The sequence below is a fragment of the Monodelphis domestica genome, chromosome 1 (assembly GCF_027887165.1).
Source record: "Monodelphis domestica isolate mMonDom1 chromosome 1, mMonDom1.pri, whole genome shotgun sequence".
Taxonomy (NCBI): Eukaryota; Metazoa; Chordata; class Mammalia; order Didelphimorphia; family Didelphidae; genus Monodelphis; species Monodelphis domestica.
This window is the reverse complement of record NC_077227.1, coordinates 123,472,109-123,497,353: the sequence shown is the minus strand read 5'-3', so window position 1 is coordinate 123,497,353 and position 25,245 is coordinate 123,472,109. Positions and strand designations below refer to the sequence as shown.

General features: G+C 37.2%; 1 protein-coding gene across 1 annotated transcript in view; it reads right to left on the bottom strand.

Moving 5' to 3' along the window:
• MTHFS (methenyltetrahydrofolate synthetase) overlaps positions 1–24,448 on the bottom strand; it is a 99,593-nt gene extending 75,145 nt beyond the window's left edge. Inside the window, exons 1-2 of the mRNA XM_001368166.4 lie at positions 24,272–24,448; positions 14,654–14,915 (exon numbers count right to left, since the gene is read on the bottom strand). Of these exons, the coding sequence (XP_001368203.1) occupies positions 14,654–14,915; positions 24,272–24,391 (382 nt within the window). The 5' untranslated portion in view covers positions 24,392–24,448. The remainder of the gene's footprint in view (positions 1–14,653; positions 14,916–24,271) is intronic.
• Between the last annotated feature and the right edge of the window lie 797 nt (positions 24,449–25,245).

The following is a 25,245-nucleotide window of genomic DNA, read 5'->3' as shown; positions in this document are numbered from 1 at the left end:
TGGACATTTCTTGGATTCTATACTACTTTGGAAATTTATGTAATAATTGTTTCCACTTTAGAACTATATGGTTTTTTTAAAGTACTAATATTACATATACATATCCAACATTATGACACATGAAAAGCAGAAAAGGAAAGGAGGGAAGGGGGGCAAGAGTGCCTACTATGTGCCAAGTACTGTTAAGTGCTGTATAGATATTATCCCAGTTGAGAATTAGAGCTGTTTAACTAGGACCAAAGATGGCATGAGATATCTGCAACTGAAATGTTGCTTTTTAAATTAAAAGCTATTGAGAAAAGGAAGTAGGCTTGTGCTGTATTGTCACACTGGAGAGGGAACTAAAACTAAAAACTAAAACCAAATTGTAGAAATTTGGGGAAGCAAACCTTAAGGCTGGCATGTTTCAGGTTAAAGGGAGTTTTTCCTAACACTAAGATGAAGCCAACAATAAAATGAGCTGTCTCCTGAAATAATAAGGGTCTCATCCTTAGATTAATTTAAAAAAGAATATGTGTCAGAGACAAAATAGAAGGGGTTCTTCTTTGAGGGGACAGGTTGAACAAGATAACTTCTATTCATTTCCAAATCTAAGGTTCCATGATTATAATTTTTATAACTCTAAAAAACGGTTCCTTAATTTTAAGAAAATTTGTAAGAAAAACATCCTCAATATTCTTCTACATTTTGTTCTCTTTTTTTCACCTCTGTAGAGAGAAAGACTTAAGCAAGTAGAAAGGAAAAGGGAAGTGATTCATTGGAGAATGAAGAAATAAGAGGAAGGATGGGATAATAAATGGAAAAGGGTACTGGAGGGAGTGGAAAGGATGGTATCTAGAACACAGAATAGCTTTGAAAAAAAAAAGAAGGCTCCATTTTCCACTGAGATAAAAGGGAAAGAAAAGGAAATGTGAAAGTACAAGAGTAAAGATTCCTAGACAGAGGTGTTTTGAGAGTTCCAAGAATGAATACTTGCTGAGTATTTTTCTTTTTCTTTTTCTTTTAATTTTATTGCAACATAGTGATTGTTTGTTGTATTTTTTGTGTGACTTCATATCTATATCAGGCATCACATATCTTGCCTTCTCAATGAATAGGGAAAGAGGGTAGAGGAAGGGAAAGAATTTGGACCTGAAAGTAAAAAATAAAAATTAATTTTTTTTTCTAAATGAATGTGGATTGAGAAGAAAGAAATCTAGGTTCCCTAGTTCCTGTTACAAATTTAACATCAGTCACTTAGCCTGAGTGTTGAGTGTCTTCATCAGTAAAATGAAAAGATTGGACTCTAGATGATTTATGAGGTGCTTACCAGTTTTAACATTTCTATGAGATGTGATTTATCCCGGATGAAGGATTTACGAAAGATGGCCTAAATTGTCTTCATAATGAAGGAAGCAAAATCATTTGCCAAGATCAAGTGAGGGTTGGGTAAGTATGGAAAATATTTGGAACAGTCACCATGAAATATGCCTTGAGGAATCAATACAAGATAAATTATTGTGAAATATTGTAATATCAGGGGCCCCAGATGAAGAGAGGGTATAAATATGTAGTGGGCTCACCCGGTGATTTCATAGCTTGCTCTAGTAAAACTATATGGTTTCAGAATTGACTATCTTCTATGTCAAGTAGTATTTTCATCTACTGTAACTGTTCTCTGAAGCATCAATAGGCACCATCATTCCTACCTCCAATTCTAATATTGTAGGATATATTAAGTATGTCCATGCTCATTCACTAAACTCACATAACACTTTTATTTTATAGACTTTATATCTTGGACTTGGTTTAGCCGGGTCTCTCTCGAAGCTATCTAAGAACCTGTTTTCATTTCTCTGACACTGCTCTTGCTTCCCACTGTTTTATGAAATACACTGTTCATAATCATCCACTCTCTTCCTCCACAAGATTTTGCAAACAAATTTATATTCTAAATTAATATTGCTATATAGTTCTCTTCCTGACAAGGAAATCAAGTATTAATTAGCTAAGGCAGTTTCTAGGTTCATCTGGTTTCCAGGTAATGGTGACTAACTTCTAGTAATCTAGTAGTCAAACTTCCTAAGGAAATAATGACAATGTCAATGACTGTTATTTATCCCATTCCCACTTAAAACAAAAACAATGTGCTTTTAAAAATTGAGTCAGATTTGCTTCAGTTGTATGCCATATATTCTTCTCATTTTTATTCTCTCTCAGCACTGATTTTGATCTTTGCCCTAACAAGGCAGTATACAGTAATACTTAACTGTATACAGATAGTTGATTTGGGAATTATTTCCACATCAATAGACAACCATTTCTACTGTGCTAAAATAGAATTAATTTCACTTACTGTAATGTTACTTAGAATTCACTTTTGAGTATCTCATAACTTTCTTCTTGAGTAAAATATTAATGGCATAGGAGGGTAAGGGCATTTAAAGATCAAACTGGGAGCACAACAGACAAAAATGGAAATGCTTGTAAAGATTTCTATAACAATCTTTTTCTATATATTATGCCATATTAGGATTCTAATACCACAGTCCTAAATATGTTTCTGGAAGAGAAATAGGGAAGGAAGGAAGGTAGGAAGGAAGGAAGGTAGGAAGGAAGGAAGGTAGGAAGGAAGGAAGGAAGGAAGGAAGGAAGGAAGGAAGGAAGGAAGGAAGGAAGGAAGGAAGGAAGGAAGGAAAGAAGGAAGGGAGGAAGGGAGGGAGGGAGGGAGGGAGGGAGGAAGGGAGGAAGGAAGGAAGGAAGGAAGGAAGGAAGGAAGGAAGGAAGGAAGGAAGGAAGGAAGGAAGGAAGGAAGGAAGGAAGGAAGGAAGGAAGGAAGGAAGGAAGGAAGAAGGCTAAACTAAACTAGATCACATACATAATAAAAAGGGGATTCAAACTACAGGTGGCACAATCTTATGGGTACTGGGGGAACAATCCTCAAGTCATCTGAAATAAGAAAAGATACCACCCTTTGGGAAAACTCATGTATTGTTATTACCAAAAATAATTACTAAGAAAATATCAATAACCACCAAATTTTATGTCTTTCCCAAAACATCTATATGTGGATCATCTTGTGCTGAGAGCATACATAATGAAGTAATGTGAGGGGATATGCAGGCTTTATGATTATACATTATAGGAAACTGTATCTGAATAGCCACAAAACTGACCAAAATATGTAGAAAATATGTGATCCCATTATTTTTATCATGTATTAACTACAAAAAAGCATTTGGCCTAGTAGAATAAATGCCTTGGCAGACAACATAGTGTCTTTCATCCATATTTCAAAATCATAGAAATTTTTTTAAAAATACTAATTACATCATGAAAGGTTTAGATGGGGGGGAAGTTCTACTGGGACAATAAAGAATCATTAGGGTCATGTAATAAGGAATTCTCTAAAAGTCTTTAAAAACTGGAAACTGTTTTTTTTTCAACTCTCTCACATTTGTAGGCCTTATGATTTCTCAATAATCTTCCAATACATTCTAATGAGAGAGAGAGAGAGAGAGAGAGAGAGAGATTTTGAGAGAGAGAGAGAGAGAGAGAGAGAGAGAGAGAGAGAGAGAGAGAGAGAGAGAGAGAGAGAAGAGAGAAAGCATTTAATAATTTCTAACTGTGTACTAGCCATTATGCTACAGGATGAGAATACAAATAGAAGTGTTGCTGTTGTTGTCATTCTTCCTTTCAAAGAGGACCAATGACATCAGGGGATGATATCTTGACTTGTGCATAAATTAGGTTTACATAAGATAGGACTACACAACATAAGTCATCAGCCTTGTACTTTCTTCTAGTCATAGAAATCCAGTGGCAAGATATAAAAACATCAGACCTTACCTTTAAGAAGAATATATCCTAAGGGGGAAAAATAACACAGAAAAGGGAGATGGAGGTAGAAGAGAAGAGAGAAAACTAATGCAAGGTGTAAAAGTCTGAAGAGACAGTAGTGTTAGCACAGCTGTCTTGGCCACTTCTTCAAACTGAGAGGAATTCACCAATCCAAAGAGAGGCCAGAAGCATCATCTAGGATGAGGAGTCTGCTAGGGTAGATGTGAGAAGTCCATAAAGTAAGGAGCAGAGTTAAGATAAGAGTGAGGATAGCTGTTTCACAGTGGTATAGCTGGGATGACCCTAAGTTATTTGTTATTTTTGTCACATAAACAGTCTGCCTCTTTTTTCCAATTACATATCCTTGATGTAGCTTTTCTTCCACTTAGAGATCCACAGGATCATTGATTAAGGACTGCAATGGCTCTTGGAGATCTTCTAGTTCAACCTCTTCATCCAAGGTAGGAAAATAAAGCCCAGAGAAAGTAAGCTTTAAGTCTGACAGGTAGTAGTAAGTGGTAGTCAGGATTTGTACCCAAATCTTCTGACCGAAAACCCAGAGCCCTTTCCACTATACCACAATGCAATTTATCACTGCTCATGTGCTGAAGGCTGCATACATTTGCCACATGGGCCATTGGGTCACCTGAGAGATTTTGATTCTTCTGAGATTACTATGTTCATATAGTATCACTTGGGAATTATTGTTGATAAAAAAAGATAGCTTTTTACAACAGTGAGCAACTTGTAATTATTTTTTTAAATTGTACAATATATTAAATGAAATCTAGCCAGATATCAATCTTCTATTAAATTCTAAGCCTAGCTTATTCTGTAGCATCTCTCCAAGATATAGTTGAATAGATGTATTATCTCATCTATGTGGATCCTTCTTCAACTGATATAACCCTCAAAGCATTCCCATCCTTTCATTCTGTGCAATTCATACAACTGCTCCATTATTCACTTTAACTATTCAGTTTATAGAAGATAGACAAACTTTTTCTTTCTGTTGCCAAATGAATTTCTTCACTATAAATTAAATTTTGGTACAACCAAATCTGAAAGACCATCCTGATTCATACAAAATTCTTGGAATTTTACTACATCAAATGTTGTGTAATATGTGAACTATTGGCTGAGGCTCAAAATTCTTATGAAGCAGAGATTTTTATTTTAATGATAGTTCATTGTAATATAAAACTCATTTAATCTGTAAAATTTGTGAGCAATCTTGTTAGCAATTTTATTAGTCTGAAGCATTGAAAAGATGGAAAGAAAAAGCAATCAAATTAAAATTAGCTCTTATTACTACTTTTAAGTCAATGTGATCTTAAATTGGGTTATCTAGGGGATTTCAGATTATTCATAAATTTAAATTCCCCATACCACCTCTAACCTACATTAGCATAAATACTTAACAATGAGCTGGGTTTCTGGTTTATTGCTAAGTTTTACTATAGGAAAGAACCAGTTCCCTAGATGTATTTTAAAGTTTCAAAGAGCCATACACAAATAAAAAGTACCCTTCAAGAGATGTAGTGATGGATGTAACTGCAAAGAGCTTGGACTCCTATAGATTTGAGGGGATGATTAATGGTAATGTGACTATTGCTAAAGTAGTTCTTTCAATAGGTGGGAATTAAGTGATTAAATCTATATAAGATAGAGGCAGCAATGGCACAGTGGATCTTTATATAACTAGTCAGAAGACTTGGATTCTAATCCTGCTTCTAATTTCCTGGACTGCCACCCTGAGCAAGTTATTTAACCTCACATTATCTTAAGCAATTCTCTAAGATTAGAACTGTGGATCTGCACTGGAAGAAGGAATCTCCTTATTGGGAAGCTTATCCTGTGATAATGAACTCATACCTCCCCTCTCCTCCCATCCCTTATCTATAGGGACATGTACAGTAAGCCTGTACAAAGATCCTAGTGAACTGAGGGCAGAGGTGGAAGAGTAAGAGAAGCCATGAGCCCTAAATCAGAAAGTCTTTCTACTTTGAAAGAGTATTGCTCTCTGAAAGATCTAAGGGATAACTCTGAAGCTGGCAGGAGGACCCAGAGTGGGTACCAGCTTTAAAGCAGAAATAACTAAGAGTAAAATCTAAAGCAAAGTCAGAAAACAGAATCTTCCACTGCATTTGGCTAAGGGCCAGATCAAAAGGTAAGTTAGAAAGGAAAGGACCTGCTGTAGAAAGATTGTGGTTATCTCTCAAGACCATTCTCATGCTCTATGTTTTGATAAGCCTATATGCTCTGTAAGAGTTTTATTTTCATTTATTTCCCTAGAAAGCAATAGAACAAAAAAAAAAAGCTTAGGGGTTCTGATCTATAAATATACATAGAATATAGCAGAAAAAGAAAATCCCAAATGGGCCTGGACTTCAGCAGGGCTACAGAGCCGGTCAATAGGTCAGATGTGAATTTATTGTCTTTTCCCCAAGATCCTCCCCTCTTTTAAGCTTCCCTAATACTGCAGAGAGCATCATTATCCACCTGGTCAGCCATCCCTCAGGCTTTTTCTTGCCCCCTCATTCTCACTCATCCCACATAGTCAATCTATAATCTAGTTTTGGTGCTGGTCATCTTCTCTATGCCATACTGTCACAATTCTGGTTCAGACTCTCATCTAAACAATTATGAAAGCTTTCTAACTGGTCTCCCTGCCTCAAGTCTTTCCCCTACTCCAACTGATCCTCCATTAGATTGCCAAAGGGATTTTCCTGACCACATCACACTCCTGATCCCTAACCCTCACTAGATCCTATTACCTGTAGGAAAAAAATGCAAACTCCTCTCTGGTTCTTTATAACCTGACCTCCTCCTACCTTTCTAGTCTTACCTTTTATTCCTCCTGAGCCACACTCTACAATTCAGCTACAGTCCCCTGTAATTCACTGAGAATAACATATGGCCCATCTCCATGCCTTTACATCAGTTATCCTCCATGCCAGGTACATGTTCCTCCCTCTCTCCCTCTCCCTCTCTCTCTCTCTCTCTGTCTCTCCCTCTGGCTCTGACTCTCTCTCTCTCCCTCTCCCTCTGTCTCTGACTCTCTCTCTCTCCCTCTCCCTCTGTCTCTGACTCTCTTTCTCTCTCTCTCCCTCTCTCTCTGTCTCTCTCTCTCCCTCTGCCTCTCTCTCTGTCTCTCTCTCTCCCTCTCCCTCTGTCTCTGACTCTCTCTCTCTCCCTCTCCCTCTCTCCCTCTCTCTCTCAGCACCCAGCAACTTCCCCTCTGAGATTATATCTAGTTATTTATAGGATAGCTTCCTCATTGGAATACAAGCTCCCTGAAGATAGAGACTGTTTTTGCCTTTCACAGTATCTCTAGCACTTATCATAGTGCCTGGCACATAGTAAGTATATAATAATTGCTTATTGACTAAGAAGTCCAAGAATAAAGAAAAATGGACCTCCAAATGGAAGGCAGCAGTTTTTCCATTAACATATATATGATGAACAATTCCTTTCTTAGGGACCCAGAATTTAAACTCCTGATGCTACATGAGGTTCACTATTTTCCTAGACTTTATGAAACAGAAAGACACATGAATACCATGAAAGCATATTTTAATCTGATCACACAGAAGACAATCTGGAACTTTAATCAAGTTGTCTCCAAGACTTGATAGTAAGAGCTGTGCTTTGAAAAATTAACATCGTATCGCCTTCCAAGCTGTTACTGCAAGTGAAAACCAAGAATAGGAAAAAAGAATGATAGGAAAAGTGGAATAGGAATTGATTATACCTATGAATCCCAAGACAGGAACCTCCTTCTCCTCTCCCTGCTGATCAGCACCTTTTCTTGTTAGTAAAGGAAAAGACCAGACAAGCTTTTACTTTGGACTTGTGAGTAGTTGTTTTTATTTTTGTTTGGTTGTTTTTTAAGCAAGAGGCATTCCTATGATCTATAATAGCTTCTGCCTATGCCACTTGTTTGGGTAACTATAAATTTATTATTTGTCTTCTTTATGTATGTTTCCTGCCTGCCCAACCAAACTAGGGGCATCTTGATGGCAGGGATTAACTATGCCTATTGATAACTCTAGTGCCTTGTATATAGTACTTTCTGGGTGATCACTATAACAATACATCCAAGATTAACTCATCTTAAATTTCTACTTTCACAAAAATTTCTTGTATACTTAACCTTCTCTTAAGTGACACAGTTGCCACCCTGGAACAGGTCTTCATCACTTCATACTTGGACTATCAAAATAACCCACTGGTTGGTCTCCCAGCCCCAAGTCCCTCCTCACTCAAGTCTGTCCTCTACTCAGCTACCAAATAGATGTTCCTAATGTACAGGGAGGTCCATCCATGTCACTCTCCTCCTCAGTAAGCTCTGGTAGCTCCATATTACCTCTGGAATTAAATATAAACTCTTGCTTGAGACTTACAGCTCTTCATAGTCTGGCCCCTTTCTACCTTTTCAGTCTCTTTATACATTACTCCCCGGTATATACTCTGTGATCCAGTGACACTAGTCTTCTTGCTGTTCTTCACACAAAACATTCTGTCTCCCCAAACTGACTGTCCCTGTGCCTGAAATGTTTTTCCCTCTAATCTCAATCTCCTAACTTCTGTAGCTACCTTTAATATCCAGCTCCTATCTTACCTCCTTACAGGAAGCCTTTCCCTATCCCAGTGCTAATGGCTTCCTTCTGGGATTACCTCCATTTTATCCAGAATATATCTTGTTTGTACGTATTTATTGGTGTGTTGTATCCTGTCATTAGAATGTAAGCTCCTTAATGGAAAAAAGGTTGTTTTTGCTTTCCTTTGTATCTTTACCACTTAATACAGTGCCTGGTATGTATTAAGCATTTAATAAATGTTTCTTGCTTTTGATATGAAGTAATCTAGCAATTGATTCCCTCATCTATAAAATGAGTTGAGAAGGAAATAGACTACCACTCTAGAATCTTTGCCAAAAAAATCCCAAATTGATTCTAAGACAAAAGGTAAGGGGCTAAAAAAAAAAATCATTATGGGACCATGAATTTGACTAGTTTGGATCTGTTACAACTTCTAAAAAATGATTAGACTAGATTGAAGGTTCCCAAAGGGAGTGCTGTGGCACATTCCTATGACCAAGTTTCTAGATGTTCCACAAAGTTCCTCCCCAGTCCTAGAATTCTAAATTTAAGCACCAGTGCTGAAATCAGAGGACATGGGTTCAAATCATGCCACTAATGATCAATGTGACCTTGAGTAAGGCATGTAATCTCTCTGGGACCCAGTTTCCTCATCTATAATATGAGGGGAATCAAATGGATGGTCTTCCCTTCCTACTTGTCACATAATGTAAGAATTAAATTTTAATGATTTGACTAAAATATATGAAGATTATAAATAATAATGGTGGTTTCCGATTCAAAGTAATATTGTTCAAAGTCAAAATGACTTTAATAAATTTTATTTATAAAAGAGGTGGAAAGGATGAAAGCAGAGAAATGCAAATGGGTAGAGAAAACATTAACCTATCTAACTAAATATTGCTTGGTGCTCCACTCAGCCAGGACTTGTTGACCTTCAACTGAAATTAAACTCTCTCCAGAAGACAGGAAGGAGAAGCCAACTATCCACTCACCCATGTTCCCTCCAAGAGGCAGGTCAAGACAATGACTGGAGCTGAAGGTGCCTCCTGAGGCCAACTTTCTTCCTTGAGTCAACCTTCTTCTTGAAGCTGACTTTCTTCTTGAAGTCAATTTTTTTAGCCCCAGAAGTTCAGGGCCTTCTATAATTCCTTCTTGTCCCTTTCCCTTTTCACAAGGGGCCAATCATGGCTTCCAAATTGCCCAGCACTGCCCAGGGGGCAGTGTTTGTGGGAAACACTTCTCAACTTCTGGAGAGGTGAATACTCATCAAAAGAGTTCACAGATTCCTGGCTGAGTGAGATGTGAATTCTCATTTCCTGGTTGATTGAGTTGAAAGGGTAAAGAGCTCCTCCACCTAGTGCTAAGTAGGTTGTTCAAGCTTTTGTTGATTCAATTAAAAAGTAGACAAAGAAGAGTTAATCCTGCCTTCACAAATCTACTGAAGTACTAAGGAGAGGTACTTAAATTATTGTTAACCAAAGTGTTAACTCAAAATAGACAAAGGGAATAAAGGATTCTCTTTCACAAGTATAAATTCAGAACAAAGAATTCCCCTTTACAATGGCAATAGCAGCCTTATCCATTAGGAGACAAAGATTTATTCTCTGCTATGAATCACCAGGAAGTAAAGAAAAAGAGGGTGAAGGGGTAGAGGAAGGAAAAGAGAGGCAGGAGAATCTTAAGACCCAAGTAATGAGTCTGGAGGCCCAAATGCCTAAGAATCTTTCTTTGTGGCCAACATAAGTGTCTAATGTGTCTCCATTGCTCATGCGTTGTGAGCAAAAAAGTTTTAAATGCCCCTGGACTAAATTGATTCTAAGAGCCTTTCTGAATCTAAAGGCATATCACACTATAATTTTTGACATGAATGAAAAAAATGCATACCGCTAACGAAAAATTCCCTAGAGACTCCTAAGATTACTGTCAGGACTCGGTTAATTGCTAATAGCCTTCAAATTTTCTTAGCCATCACCAGGAAGCCAAATGATTTAGGTCTACCAATTTATAAGAAAATTCAGATAAACACAAATCCTCCACACATGTAATTTGGTTTGCTATAGAAATAGTTTGCACTGTTAATAGAGAAGACAACACAAAGGCTAGGGGAAGCAGCACTAAAGTGGAGTGAGCATCGAGGGCATCTGGGCTACATTTCACAGCTGGCATGGCAGGATGAAAGAATATTTTTACCTAAGATATTTAAGGAAGAAGAAGAGTAATTACTGGTTGCTGGCATGTTTAATTACTAAGACCACTTTCAGTGCCTTTAGATGTTTTGAAAAGTTATCAGAATAAGGTAAAAGACCCAAAGATGGTTACATGTAATGTAACTGATGACATTGCAACACAAAAGAGATCTGCAAGAAAAAGCAAGAGGCTTGGAATTTGGTGAAACACCAATGAACCAAGATGGAGACAGAGTTCCAATAGAATCTTGAAGGGAGCAGTTAGGAAGCCCAGCGGCTTGAACTTCACTTCTCTTCTGACTGTTGGGAAGAAGGTAGAAGCCGGACTCCCTCTCTTGGTCAATGATTATTTATATGACTGAGTAATGAAAAGACTTTGGAGCTTAGCTCAGAAGAAACTCTGTCATCCTTTGCTATCAACATCTCCCCTTAGAGAAGAATAACTTTATTTCCTCAATTGAACACATTAAGAAATCTCCAATCAACAGGGAAATATAGGAAGTTAGAGAAACTTATTTTCCTCTCTCCCCCTCCCATCTCCCTACCTCCTTTACCTTAAAGAATAAAACCTCTTAGTTAAAAGATTTGAAGATGAGAATTAGTTATTAAAAGAAACCTTCAACTTTACCATTCTCAGAAGGGCATTCAAATCGGTTGAGGAAGTAGTGTGGAAGTAAGTAGTGTGAGGGAGGAGGGCAAGATCCAGTGTTTCCTCTAGTTTGCTTCCTGATGTCCCTGTCCTATTACCATAATTCTTCTAAGAGGGGTATCTATTACAGTAACCATCAAGATGGCCAAAGAGTTGCTTGCTACAAACCTTTTCAATTTCAAAAATCAAAAGAAAGTAATTATGCACCTGATATATCATAATTAAAGATGAATGAACAAATTAAAAAGATAGGCCAGGCAACACACTAGGTAAAAAACATAAAAAAAACTAACTCCATAGTCCTTTAATATTTAGACATCTCATTCAACAAAACTGTAGCTACATGCCTGCCATTGTAAGCATAATTAAGCCCAAATGCTTACTTCTCAGGAACTCAACTATAGAGATGCCCCCACTGAAGTAACTATCAAAAAAAATCCCCCCAATGTTCATAAAAAGTGGCAGACACTAATTACATTTAGTCACAAGAAGCAATGATGGAAGGAGAATAGGGCACAATGGAAAAATGTGTTCAGAACAAAGCTGATGGTATTTCTCATTGCTCATCTATCTTGCTCTTCAGCTGCATTTGACAGTTGACCACCCTCTTTCTCCTTTCTGGGTTTTGATTTATTTTTCTGACATTAGTCTCCCCTAGTTTGTATAACCATCATCAGAGGCTCCTTTGCTGGCTTACTACCCATAACATCAACTGTGAGTTTTCTTCAAGGCTCTTATCCTAACCCTCTTTTTACTCTATACTATCTCTTGATGACTTAATCAGATATTGTGGGAATGATTCAAGATAAATATATCTAGCATCAGTCTCTCTCCTAAGTGCATGTCATTTCATAACTAATTGCTTATTAGACACTCCAAACTGGATATCCCAGAGAGATATCAAATTCAACATATTCAAATCAAAACTCATCAAAGGCACCACCATTCCTCCATTCTCCCAGGTTCACAACCTCAATACCTCATTTTCCTTCATCTCACATATCCAATCAGTTGCCAAATTCTTCATATCATCTCTAATATCTGACATCTTTCTCTATACTCATACAGTCACCACCTTATCACCTCTCCCCAATATTACAACAATTATCTCCTATTTGTTCTCCTTTCTTCAAGACTCTGGACATTCCAATCCATCATCAGTACATCTGCCAAAGTGATTTCCTTAAGTGTAAATGAGATCAAATTATTACCTTGTTTAAAAAACTCCAATTATTTCCTCTTCCCTCTAAGATAAAATATAAACTCTTCCTATTTGGCTTTTAAACCCTTCAAAGTCTGGCCTCAACCTATCTTTCCAGCTTTATATCTCCTTTCCTACTCTCCAGGTATCTGAAGGAAAAGATACCAAAGACATTGAAAAAAATCTTGGTTTAATTTATTACAAACAAAAAGTAATCAAGAGAAAAAACATCAATAACTAGTGATCTATATGTCAACCTTATCAACCATATGAATTTTTTATGAAAATAATCTATACTCACATCAAGGGCATCCTTGATGAGGACATTAAAAGAAGGAAAAAATCTATGTTAGATGAATATTTAAAGAAAGGATTTTTTTAAAGTATGGGTTGAGAAGTTGTCTAAATATCTGGGGAATAATATTCTTCCCTAGTTATACTTTTAGGAGAATCAATCAATGGAAACACCTCCTCCTGTATTTCCCTTTATTCATAAGTTTAAATTCTTCTTGAAGCTTAATACAATAGGGACCAGCCAGAGCAAAGGAATGACCTAGTAGCAAAAATAGATGAACAAAGGAAGAAGCACCTAAAAATAATGAGTTTGGGAATACAGCAGTAGAAAAGTAATGATAACAGTTATCTAAGGACTAAATACAAACTTTCAGTTGCCATCTGGAACATTCAAAACCACAGAGAAATGCAAATTAAAACAACACAAAGGTATCACCTCATAAAAATCAAATTGGCAAAAAGAGGGAAATTCAGTATTGAAGTCAGACACACTAATTCACTGATGGTCAAGCTGTGAATTGGTCTAATCATTCTGGTAAATAATTGAGAATTATGAAAGTTATCAAGTTGTTTATGCTATTTCTAACCAGAGATCCCATAACTGCTTTTATAGTTCAGAATGGATAATCACAAGAAATGAGTCATACGTATAAAAGATTCATTAAAAGCTTATTTTTTTTAAGGCTCTTCAAAAAGGCTTTACCTGGTACAGCAGAAAGAACACTGTATTGGAAGTCAAATCCTGCCTTGCATGACCCCAGAAGAATCATTTAACCTCTCTTGGTCTCAGTTCCTCATTTGTAAAATAAAGCTACTGGAACAAGAAGATTCTTCAATTCCCTTCTATCTCTAAATCTATTATCTTATTGGTGGGAAATATCTGAAAAAAAAATAAGGTATCTGAATATAATGGAAAGACAATTATGGAGAATTCAGGGGAAAATTGGAAGACATAGGAAGTGATTCAGAGTAAAGGAAGCAGAGACAAAAGACCAATAAGTAAAATCAATACTGAAGTACAAATAAAGAAAGCCTTAAAAGGCAATTAAAAAGTCAGGTCAAATTAAATTGATAATGCTGGTGCCAAATTATTAAAGTTAAAACACACATCCTTCCTTACTATTAACAACCAATAATAGTCACTTCTTAGCCTTTTGGCTAAGACCAAGTGTTAACAACCAATAAACCCTAAAAGTGGAAAGTAACACACACTATCAGACACAACTACTCAATTAATTGGTTTTGCTCCTAGTTTAAATAACACTCTCAGGAGTTTTTCTTTAACTATTTACAGGGAAACATACTTTCTGGAGGAGAGTACATGGTGTTTGTTGAGAAACCTATATAGCATCAACACAAAATGAATCCTTTTTCTTTTCAAAACAAAATAGTGATAACCCAAATAATAAAATGACCAATTCTTTATAAAGCACCAAAGTCATATTGATGAAGAAAGGGAAAGTCAAGAAGCATCTGGTAACTTCAAGGCAAGTACAATAAAAACTTAAAACAGTAAACAAAACGTGAGAAATAAATTTTGGCACAATAAGTAATTTATCCAATCAGAATATTTGGTATTACCACACACTCTACTCTCATAAATATTTTGTTAAAAAATCAATAATCATAAGATTAATATTGTTCTCGTTAATATTGTAGCCAACATCTTTAAAAGGTTCTTATACCTCAAATCTCTTCCACTCTCCAATAAGATCTAGCCTAATTCCAACTCTGCAGGAGACAGATTGAAAGAGACAATTGGCCAGGATCTTACTTAAGTGGCTAATATCTACATCATAAGGGTGAGTGATGCAGCCATGCCTGGATGACTGGAACAGTTGAGTTATATGCATGACAAGGCAGAATTCAGTTAGGAAGCAAAGATTTCTCTGCTCACCTGTTGACAAAGCTTCCTCCCTCACTTCATCATCACTGGGTTGATGAATGTTCCAAGAAGTTTTGGGAAGTGAAATAATTTCCTCTGCTGAAAATAACTTGACCATATCCATATAGTTGCTCTTGAATTTGTATCGAGGGATAAAACATGTTTTGCCACGCTGAAAAATATCCTTGATAATTTCTTCTGTTTCAATTTCATCTTGCATGCTCAGAAAGATGGAAATTCTCTGAGACTCTTGATATTTACTGTGAGCAATCACCTAAGTGGGAAAAGATTACAATTGTATTTAAGAAACTACTAAAAAGATGATAAACACCACTAAAAATATCTCTATTCCCTCTTGGTTTTTTCCAGTTTATTTACCAACAAAGCCAGTGTGGTATGAAAGAAAAAGCATTGGAGTATGTTGCAAAATATTCATAGCAGCACTTTTTTGTGGTAGCAAAAAATTAGAAACAAAGTAAGTACTCTTTGGGGAAGGGATAAACAAATTGTAGTAAGTATATCAGTGTAATGGATGATTTTGTAATAAGACATGATAAATTGGAGGAATTCTGAGGAACATGGGAAAACTCATGAATTGATGTTGAATGAAGTAAGCAAAATCAAGACAATATACACAATTGCTAAAATAATATAAATAGAAAGAACAATAAAGCTCCCTTCAATTTACATAATTATAGTGGTTGCTCTAGAGATAAGGAAATGCCCCTTACCCCTTTCCCAAAGACTGCAAAATATTACATATCCTATCAAAGGTAGTTCATGTACAATTCCACCAGCAGTGTATTAGTGTCCCAATTTTGCCACATATCCCCCCCCCCAACATTTATCACTTTCCTTTACTGCCATATTGATTTATCTGCTAGGTATTGTGAATTTTAAAACTATTCCACCCTAATCAGACCATTCTTTAAAAGATGTGATTTAGCTATTTCCTGATCAGTAACAATGGAGATACTTGGAATAACAGAATCAGGTCTTGGAAACTCTACATTCTCCACCCTACTCAGTTTAACAAGATTTTTAAGGTCTGCATCAAACTCAAGATTTAATTATCTGAGGAGATGGCCTTCAACAGATATGTGCAAAAAAAGGACAGACCTCTGGGCTATCCTAAGCCAAGCTAAGTCCTTATTGGTACAGATGAGACACAGAAAAGTGATGTTAAAATGTCCATGTATAAGGCACGTCACTTCCTGCCTCTTTCTCTTTCCCCGGAGAGATGACTCTGGCTGGCAGCGTGGCTGACATCTTGGAGTATTGGGTGGTGAGTTTTGCCCTGGAGCTGATTTCAGTTTCGGGCATCTTAGCTGAGCCCCTTTGGAGGTCAGGCTGATTCCTTCCTCCTTCATACTCCAAACCCTTACTCCCTTATCTCCTGATCTCCCCACCTGATATTAATCAGGTGGGGGAGGGGGGGGGAGAGAAAAACCTACTCCTTCTTTCTTCTTCTTAATCTTCTCTACTATATCAATTAAATCACCATAAAATTTGGCAGCTAACTCGGGTATTTTATTATTTGGGTTTTTCATTAGGATTTTTATAAATAAAACCCTTGGTGATCTAAATTAATTATACATTCAGTCTCAGCCATAATTTCACCCTTTACAGTATGAGGTGGTACCTCAGAGTTCTTTTGATTTGCATTTCTCTAATCAGGAGGGATTTAGAACACTATTTCATGTGATTATTGATCATTTTGATTTCTTCATCTGAAAACTGCCTATTCATATCCCTTGACCATTGGGGAATGGCTTGATTTTTTGTAAATTTGATTTAATTCCTTATATATTTGGGAAATTAAACCTTTGTCTGAGAGTTTTGTTAAAATTTTTTTCCCCAGTTTGTTGCTTTCCTTCTAATTTTGGTTGGTTTTGTTTATACAAAAACCTTTTTAATTTAATATAATCAAAGTCATTCATTTTACATTTTGTAATGTTTTCTATCTCTTGCTTGGAGGGGATGTGACAAAATTGGGACACTAATACACTGTTGATGGAGTTGTGAATTAATCCAACCATTATGGAGGGCAATTTGGAACTATGCCTAAAGGACTTTAAAAGAATGCTTGCCCTTTGATACAGCCATACTACTTCTGGGTTTGTACCTCAAAAAGATAATAAGGAAAAATACTTATACAAAAATACTTATAGCTACACTCTTTGTGGTAGCAAAAAAATGGAAAATGAGGGGATGTCCATTGATTGGGAAATGGCTGAACAAATTGTAGTGTCTGATGGTGATGGAATACTATTGTGCTGAAAGGAATAAAGAAATGGAGGAATTCCATGTGAACTGTAAATATCTCCAGGAATTGATGCAGAGCAAAAGGAGCAGAATCAGGAGAATATTGTACACAGATTCTGATAACACTGTGGCACAACAGAATGTAATGGACTTTTCTGCTAGGAGCAATGCAATGATCCAAAACATTTCTGAGGGACTTATGAGAAAGAACACTATCCACATCCTGAGAAAGAACTGTGGAAACAGAAATGCAGAAGAAAAACATATAATTGATCACGTGGTTAAATGGAGATATAATTAGGGTTTTGATGTTAAAAGATCACTCTACTACAAATATGAATAACATAGAAATAGGTTTTGAACAAGGATACATGTACAACCCAGTGGAACTGCTTCTCAGCTCCAGGAGGAGGAAGGAAAGAGGGGATAGAAATCATGAATCATGTAACCATGGAAAAATATTCTAAATAAATAAATAAATTTTAAAAAAGAACTAAGTACAAGCAAATAGAGGCACAGCTTGAAAATAAAGAATCAGAGACATCACTGAGCATATTAACCACTTGAACTAAAACATCATGCCAGTGCAATGTTAGTGAGACAGTGTAGACTGATTCTTCTTGCCAGTGAACACATCTGCTCAGCACAGAAGCTCCCTTCAACCAGGAACTTTTAGGGACATTTCCTGGGAAAGCAAGATGTCAAAAATCATAGTTTTAGAGTTGTGAATTATCCTGAGCATTTGGGTTTTTCTCCTTAGAAGTTTTTCTGTAAAGGGGTGTCTATTTTCACCCAAAGATATTAAGTACATTGGTGGCAGAGCACTATCTGTCTTTACGTGTATATTATGATATATTTGATTTAATATATGAATACTTGTGATCTTATTATTAATTTTGCTTTATTATTAAGTAAATTGTTATGTTTAGGATCTAAAAGTGTCACTCTTGTCAGTGTTTGGTTTTATGTAAAGTAAAGCACATCAGTGGAGACTTAAGAACTGGAGTGGTATAAAATGGGAGTACTTCCTCCATAATAAGTTTACCCCAGGATCCCTGAGAGCGTCAGTAGTGGTCTTCTGGGAAACCCTATACATGATAGTGTGTGAGCACATAGTCAGCCCAAAGAATGAGTGGATAACCACATGATATGTTTGAGAAGTGTGAGGTGTTATAATGTGTGCCATGGGCACTATAACCCTAATGGGGGAAAAAAGCCTCTGGGTTAGGAGTCAAAGGTGTTGGGCTCCATTTCTGGCCATGTCACCTACTGCATGACCTTCGGTACCTAATAGAATCTCAGGAATCTCTTCCATAATATCCTAATAAAGAAATAAATAAAAATGGGGAGAGCTTTACCTTCTGCTTGAAGTGCTAAAAGGAGAACTCACTATGGAATGTGAGATTGGAATAATGGAAAGAATGCTAGATTTGAAGTCAAAGAACTTGGGTTTAAATCATGCCTGTGCCACTGACTACCTAAGTGAATTTGAGCAAGTCACTTAATTTGTTTGCCCATCCACAAAATCATAGTATTACACTAGATAACTGTTAAGGTCCCTTACAGCATCTACTCTATGATTTTATGACTTTAAGATATACTTTGAGGCAGTTTTAATCATTAGGAAGCTTCTCCTGGTATTGAGCCAAAGTCCATCTTTTGTATCCTCCTCTCATTGCTCCTAGTTTTACCATCTGGATCCATGCAGAAAAGATCTAGGCCTCAGGTTATTCCTTGGTAAAAGAGAAGGAATGATTTCTTCTCTGCTTAACTCATAGGACTGTTGTAAGGGACGAAAGAAATGAGGCAGGATATATAAAAACATTTTGCTATATGTAAATGCTATAAGGCATTATTATTATTTCTACTTCATGAATTCTTCAGAAGTTGTGTTTTCAGAGCAATAGAAAATGGAGAAACAGCTTTCAAACAGAAAATAAATTTCATAGCTATTCCATGCCCTGCTCGATACATCCAGTAGCTATAATTTCAGTGATGAGGGTCATCCTTTTATGCACATAGATTGCAAAACTTGTAGAAGATGAGCTTACACAGCTGTTGTGACAAAAAAGTTCATCCTCCTTGAGTCAAACAAGTGAAGGGTCCCTCTCAGCTGGACAAATGACACAGGGTCTCTCATTGGGACAGAGCCTTCCACAGAGGAACTATAGAAAACCTCAGAGTAAAATCATTTCTAATGAAAATGATTAGAGTCACTCTATATATGGCTTTATATATTTTTTTAATCTAATATTACATAAATTTCCCAAAGGCCATCTTGAACATGACATTTATATTTTCTGTGTTGCTGCCAGAATGTATTTCCTAATGTAAAAGTTTTAACCTTCTAGAATAAAGTGAAGTTTTTGGACCTGGGGAAAATGCCAGAATATTATAAGAATCTCTCCAGGTGAATCATGTTCCAAAAAGAATAGTTAACCTTTACCTAGCCATCCTGGACCTATGTCCTATTTAATGTACTTAAGATTCAAGTATTATATCACTTATTATTTTATAGTTTGGTCAACTAGTATTCATTAAATATCCACTATGGGCCAGGCACTGTGCTAAGCATTGGGGAGGCAACAAAAGGCAGAAGAGAGTCCTTGACTTCAAAGTGGAAATATAATGGAAGATCCAGCATGCAAACAAGTGTGTATAAACAAGACATAGATAAGACAAATTGGAAATTATCAACAGAGGAAAGGCACTGGCATGAGGAGGGAATCAAGAAAGACTTTTTCAGAAGGCAAGACTTTAACTGAGATTTGAAGGAAGCCAAGGAAGTTAGGGAGTGGAGATGAAAAGGGAGAGTTCCACGCATAGATGTCAGCCATGCAGCATCAGGAGATGGAGTGTCTTGTTCAATGAAGAACAGCAAGAAATCCAGTATCATTGTATCATAGAATAGATCAAGAGCATAAGATATAAGGAGATGGAAAAGGTTTATATTAAAGTTAACAGTTTTGTTGTTAGGGATCTTCATTTGCCTTTGAAGCTGTCATCCTTAGGGTGAGAATTAATAAAGTTAGCTGCTTTTATATTTCTCCATCCAAAGCCAGAATCTCCCACTGACTTCTTCCCATCATTGATTCTCCTTGATGGTATTTTCAATCAAATTTCACTTGTGAAATATATTAGAATGAGGGTGTCTCTAACATAAATGACATGTTTCAGTCCCTCATCTCTATAAAGATGGCCCTGCATTTGAGGTAAAGTATGGAATGTAAATAATAAAAGCTTGCATTTATTTAGATCTTCACAATTTCCCAACAACCTGATGAAGTTTAAGTACTATTACCCTCATTTTACAGATGAGAAAACTAAGGCTTAGAAAAGTCAAAGGGCTCATCCACAGTCACATAAGTAGTCATGAAACACAATTAGAGCTGGAACTCAGTTCTTCTGGCAAAAAGAAGCTCCTTGTGTTCACCATACTCTCTCTCCCACACAAATATTACTGAATAAATAAGCAATAACAAAAGAGGAAGAGCCATTTATAAATGCCTTTCCTCAAATAACTAATTCTTGTGGCTTCAACTCAAAACTCCACACCAATGAGTACCCAAACATCTCTAAGGTATCCTTCTACCTGACCTTCAGTCATTTGCCTATTATGGCATCCTGGGCATTTATTTACAATATAACAATACGAAATATTTATTAAGCCCCTACTGTACACAGAATACTATTGTAGATAACAGGAGAGGCATGTGTCAACAAAATATAGCCTCAGTCCATATAGAAATTACAAAATAGTAGGAAGAGAATAATAATATATAATGGCATACTAAGAACTCTGGAGAGCACCAAACAGAGTGCTAAACAAAGCTTGAGGGGGAAGATTAGTAACAAATGGGGAAATCATGGACAACTTCATGAAAGTAGTGCCATATAAACTGGGCTTAAAATGATGATGCTCAACAGGCAAGGTGCTGGGGTTGGAAATGCTAAGCCAAAACAACAACAACAACAACAACAACAATAAGAAGCAAACAGTAATACAAGAGGCTGAATTGGAAGTTTATAAAAAGAATACTAGAAGAGATTAGTATAAAAGAGTTACAAAAATGTTGGTAATTGACTTTCTAATTGAGACTTATAGAAAAGAGCTTAGGGCAATTACTACCTCCATTCCGGCTAGATAAAAAACATCTAGTAATTTCTGATCAAAGGCAGCAAAACAAACTGCCATTATACTGCTAGAAAAGGCAGGACATTTGCTAAAAAATAAATAAAACTTGACTCTGAAACCTGAAGTACAATGAACAAACCAAGTAGGACAGTTTACCATGGCAATTCACCAAAAAAGCTCCCAAAGAGAATGACAGAAGACTGAAGATCTTATTTCCAACAAATATGGAGGGCAAGTGGAATTATGCAGTGATCTGCCAAGAAAATCATGCTCCTGCTTCTGCCAAGTGACTAGTCAACAAACATGTGTACACAAAGTGGAGAATGATCTCTCCACTAGAAAAGAATAAAAAAGAGCTAAAAGAAAGTGTCTTTATTCTCTCAATAAGCAGAGAGCAGAATTCTTTTAAATAAAGAAGTTCTTCAAAGAGAAAACAAAGACTATGAAGACTCAGAAAGGGAAGAGAAAAAGCATAAACTATGTGAAGAGACTGGAAGGTGGAAAAAAATGTGAACAAAGTAGGAATGGAAAACTGACCATTGAACATCTGGGATGATGCAATAGCTATGAGGCTTTTCCTACTGAATCATAAATAGTACCCATTGAGGAAGAAGGGCTGGCTAGTGCTCTAAGGCATCATGATATACCTGCCTGAGGTCACACAGCTAGTAAATGTCTGAAGTTAAATTTTATCTCAGGTTTTCCCAACTCCAGGCCTAGACTTAGCGGCTTAGGGAAAGTATCTGGGATATGGAGAGATTCCTTAGCCAGCCTTATTAAAAACTACTGACCACAACCTACTCCTATTAAATCCTTTGACCTTTACAGTTATCCCTGGAAAGTAGGTACTATAATTAGCCTCATTTTATAGAAAAGAAAAAGTGAGGGAAACATGTTAAGAGGCTTGACCAGGGTCATACAGCTGATTCGTGATGAGGCAGTATTTGAACTCAGGTATACCTGACTCTAGGCCTAGTGCTCTATCTACTGTTCTACCTAGCTAGAACACAAGCTCTGGTAGGTCCCATGAAATTGGAAAGTCTTCTGTTATGGGCCAACTACTAGCTTAAATACTTCTCAGAGGTTCATCACCAAGATGGCTGCAAAAGAATGAAATTTTTAGAGTTTCTGAAGTCTATTTTCTGAATTATAGAAATTCATATTGCACTTCCAATATGAATTAATGAAAACATCACCCATACCAAGGAAATGATGGGTCCCAGAAGTATTAAAGTTAAAATTCTATTGGAGTATATATCTATGGGAACCACCAATGTAAAAATTCCCTCCACAAATATAGATCAGCATATTAACAGTATTTATTTGTCATACAGAAGGCTGGCTTTGGAGAGGGGAAATTTAGATTTAAGTCTGGTATTTATAGTACAAAAGATCTGATACTGAGTAAGTTATTTAACTTTTCAATGTCCCAGGTAACTCTAAGACTAAAACTACATAAGTATATTAAAATATGTCTATATAATCTCCCATTTACATAGCACTCTAAGGTTTATAAAGTGCTTTCATCACAAACTTTTAAAGAGAAATAGTTACAAATATTATTCCCACTTTACAAATGAGTAAATTCAGGTTCTTATAGGTAGAATGATTTGCTCAAAGTCACATAACTAATATGCATGTTGAAGTCAGAATTTAGATCCTAGGTCTACCATTGTTGTTTGCTTTTCAGTCCTTTCTTAGTTGTGCCCAATTCTTTATGACCACATTTGGAGATTTCTTGGCAAAGATATGGAATGGTTTACATTTCATTCTTCAGCATATATAACTAAGTCCTAGTTCTGATGACTCCAAACCCATTAATCATTCCACTTTGTTTAATTAGCAGGCTCTTTTCCTTTTCCTATACCTAGGAAAATCCAAACTATCTCTCAAAGTACAGATCGGATTCCACTTACTCCATTAAACCATCTCTAATCACCCCAGAGGAAGGTGATCTTACCTTTCTCTTACCTCTTCTAATGTGCATTGCCTTTGTCACTGGAACATCAAGGATTTGTGATTTCAGTGCTATGGGAATTCCTTTAGATAGATACTCCTTATAACTAAGAGTCACAGAATTGACTGATCATAGAATTGGATTTGGAAGGAAGCTTAGAAATCAACTAGTCCAATTCCCTCATTTTGCCAATGAGGCTTTGAAAGATGCAGTAACACAGCTAGTAAGTGTTAAAAGGAGGATTTCTTTTTTTTTTTTAAGAGATAGAATTTCAACTTAAGTCTTCCTAACTCCACATCTGGCACTCTGTCATCCTGTAATCTTGATGACTTATATAACTTTCTTATATGTTTCTTTCCAAAAAAGACCCTTTTTAAACGGATACTTTGTGCATAATTCTATGATGGAAAATATGTCAGTCTTAAAGAACTTGATTGTATAATCATTCATTCATTCATTCAACCAATGTTGATTAAGTAGCTAATGGTGAGGGGAGAATGGGCAGTAGTATACTCCAGAAACAGTGCTGGACAGAAAAGGAGGTAAACCCTTCATTCAGGAAGTTTTATAGCCTAGTAGGCAAGAATCTTTCCAGGTAAAACCATGTCATCTTTGTATTCTCAGCACCCAGCAGTGCTTTACAGAGGCCTTCCAGAAATATTGTGCAGAATGCCTGAACATTTGAGCAGCAATTATTAGTGCAGAATTTGTGCAGGAAACATCTGTATAGACATATCACTGCCAAATAGCAAGGGCCACTCCACCCATTCAACAGCAGAGGGCTTCAATTTCAAAGATGATTTCGGGCTTTTCTCTCTATTTTTAACCTCTCCTTGACACATACCTAGCTCTGTCAAGGTATTTTAAAGACACACACCGCAGTCTGACTTTTATAACTACTACATTTGGGGAGGGCGGTAAGAACAGTGGACCCTGGCTAGGAATTATGGTTCTAGTCCCCACCAGCTCCGTTTCCCCTGGGTCAGTTTCCTTCTCTGTACAAAGAGAGGGGAAGGAGTCATAGACCAAATAACCCTTCCAGCTTTGAGTCTTAGGAGCCCAGGAGAGGTCCAGGGAGAGCGAGGGCGCGCACGTTAAAAGCGAAGCGGGAAGAGGGTACAAGGGGAGTCGCTTTACTGTCGACGTAAATGCGTGCGCGTCCCCGCGGCTAAGCAGCGTCCTGAGAAACGAGGCTGTCTTCGTAGTCATGTGGCCTCCCAGACCCGACGCTTCCAGGAGCCCCCTGGCCCTCGCTCCCGCTCACCCCACGCACCTTCTCGGTCAGCAACCGGGACTGGCGGAGCCGTTCCTCGGCGCTTAGCGTCCGTAGCCGCTGCTTTATCTCAGTCCGCAAATTACGCTTTGCTCCGTTTACAGCTGCTGCAGCCGCCATGTTGCAGTGCAGAACGGGCCCGCCCCCGGAGCCCTCCCGCCCAACTCCGAGAAAGACCTGAGACTGACCGGGAAGCGACCTCCCCTGTGCAGGCCCCTCCCTTCTCGTGCACTGCCTGAAACCTAGGAGCTGCCTGATAGAAAGTCAGGAACAATTAGACTAGATCACTTAGAAGGACTAACTGGGTTCACTTAAGGACATAGGATTCAGAGCTGGCGAGGACCTGAGCAGCTCTCTAGTCCCAAAGTTTAAGGGACTTGCCCAAGGTTACGTAGGACTGGGATTCTGACCTAATGTTCTTATCACTACACTAATAACTAAGCTGTAAAAGAGGGATCCCGGTGAGCTAAGATAAATACTACCTGATAGGTTGTGCTTCCCCACCAAAGAATGAGTGCATTCCCCCCACCCGCCACCACCATCTCATTTTAGAGATAAGGAGAATGACTAACTTGGGCCACAATCGATTATTCATAGGTGGCTCAATAAAGTCGGATGATTGGTAAATGGAGAGCATTATGCTAGGTGTTGAGACCTACCTGAGTGGCAGTAAAAGCACTGCCACTTCCTATGTGATCTTAGGACTATTTCTCTTTTTCTCTTATAGAATAAAGACATCTCCCTCTCACCGTTTCACAGTTTGCTTGTCAATAGGATCTATTTATGTAGAACTGTAAAGTCTAGGTTTTAAAAAGTGGTTTTCCCAAAACAATCTATGAGGTAGGTAGTATAAACTTATTTTACAGATGAGAAGACCAACTCAGCAAGCACTAAGTGCCTTCTATGTGCCAGACTCCATGCTCAGTGCTACACAAAAGTAAAATAGCCAAATGGGGAAAAAACACTGTATACAT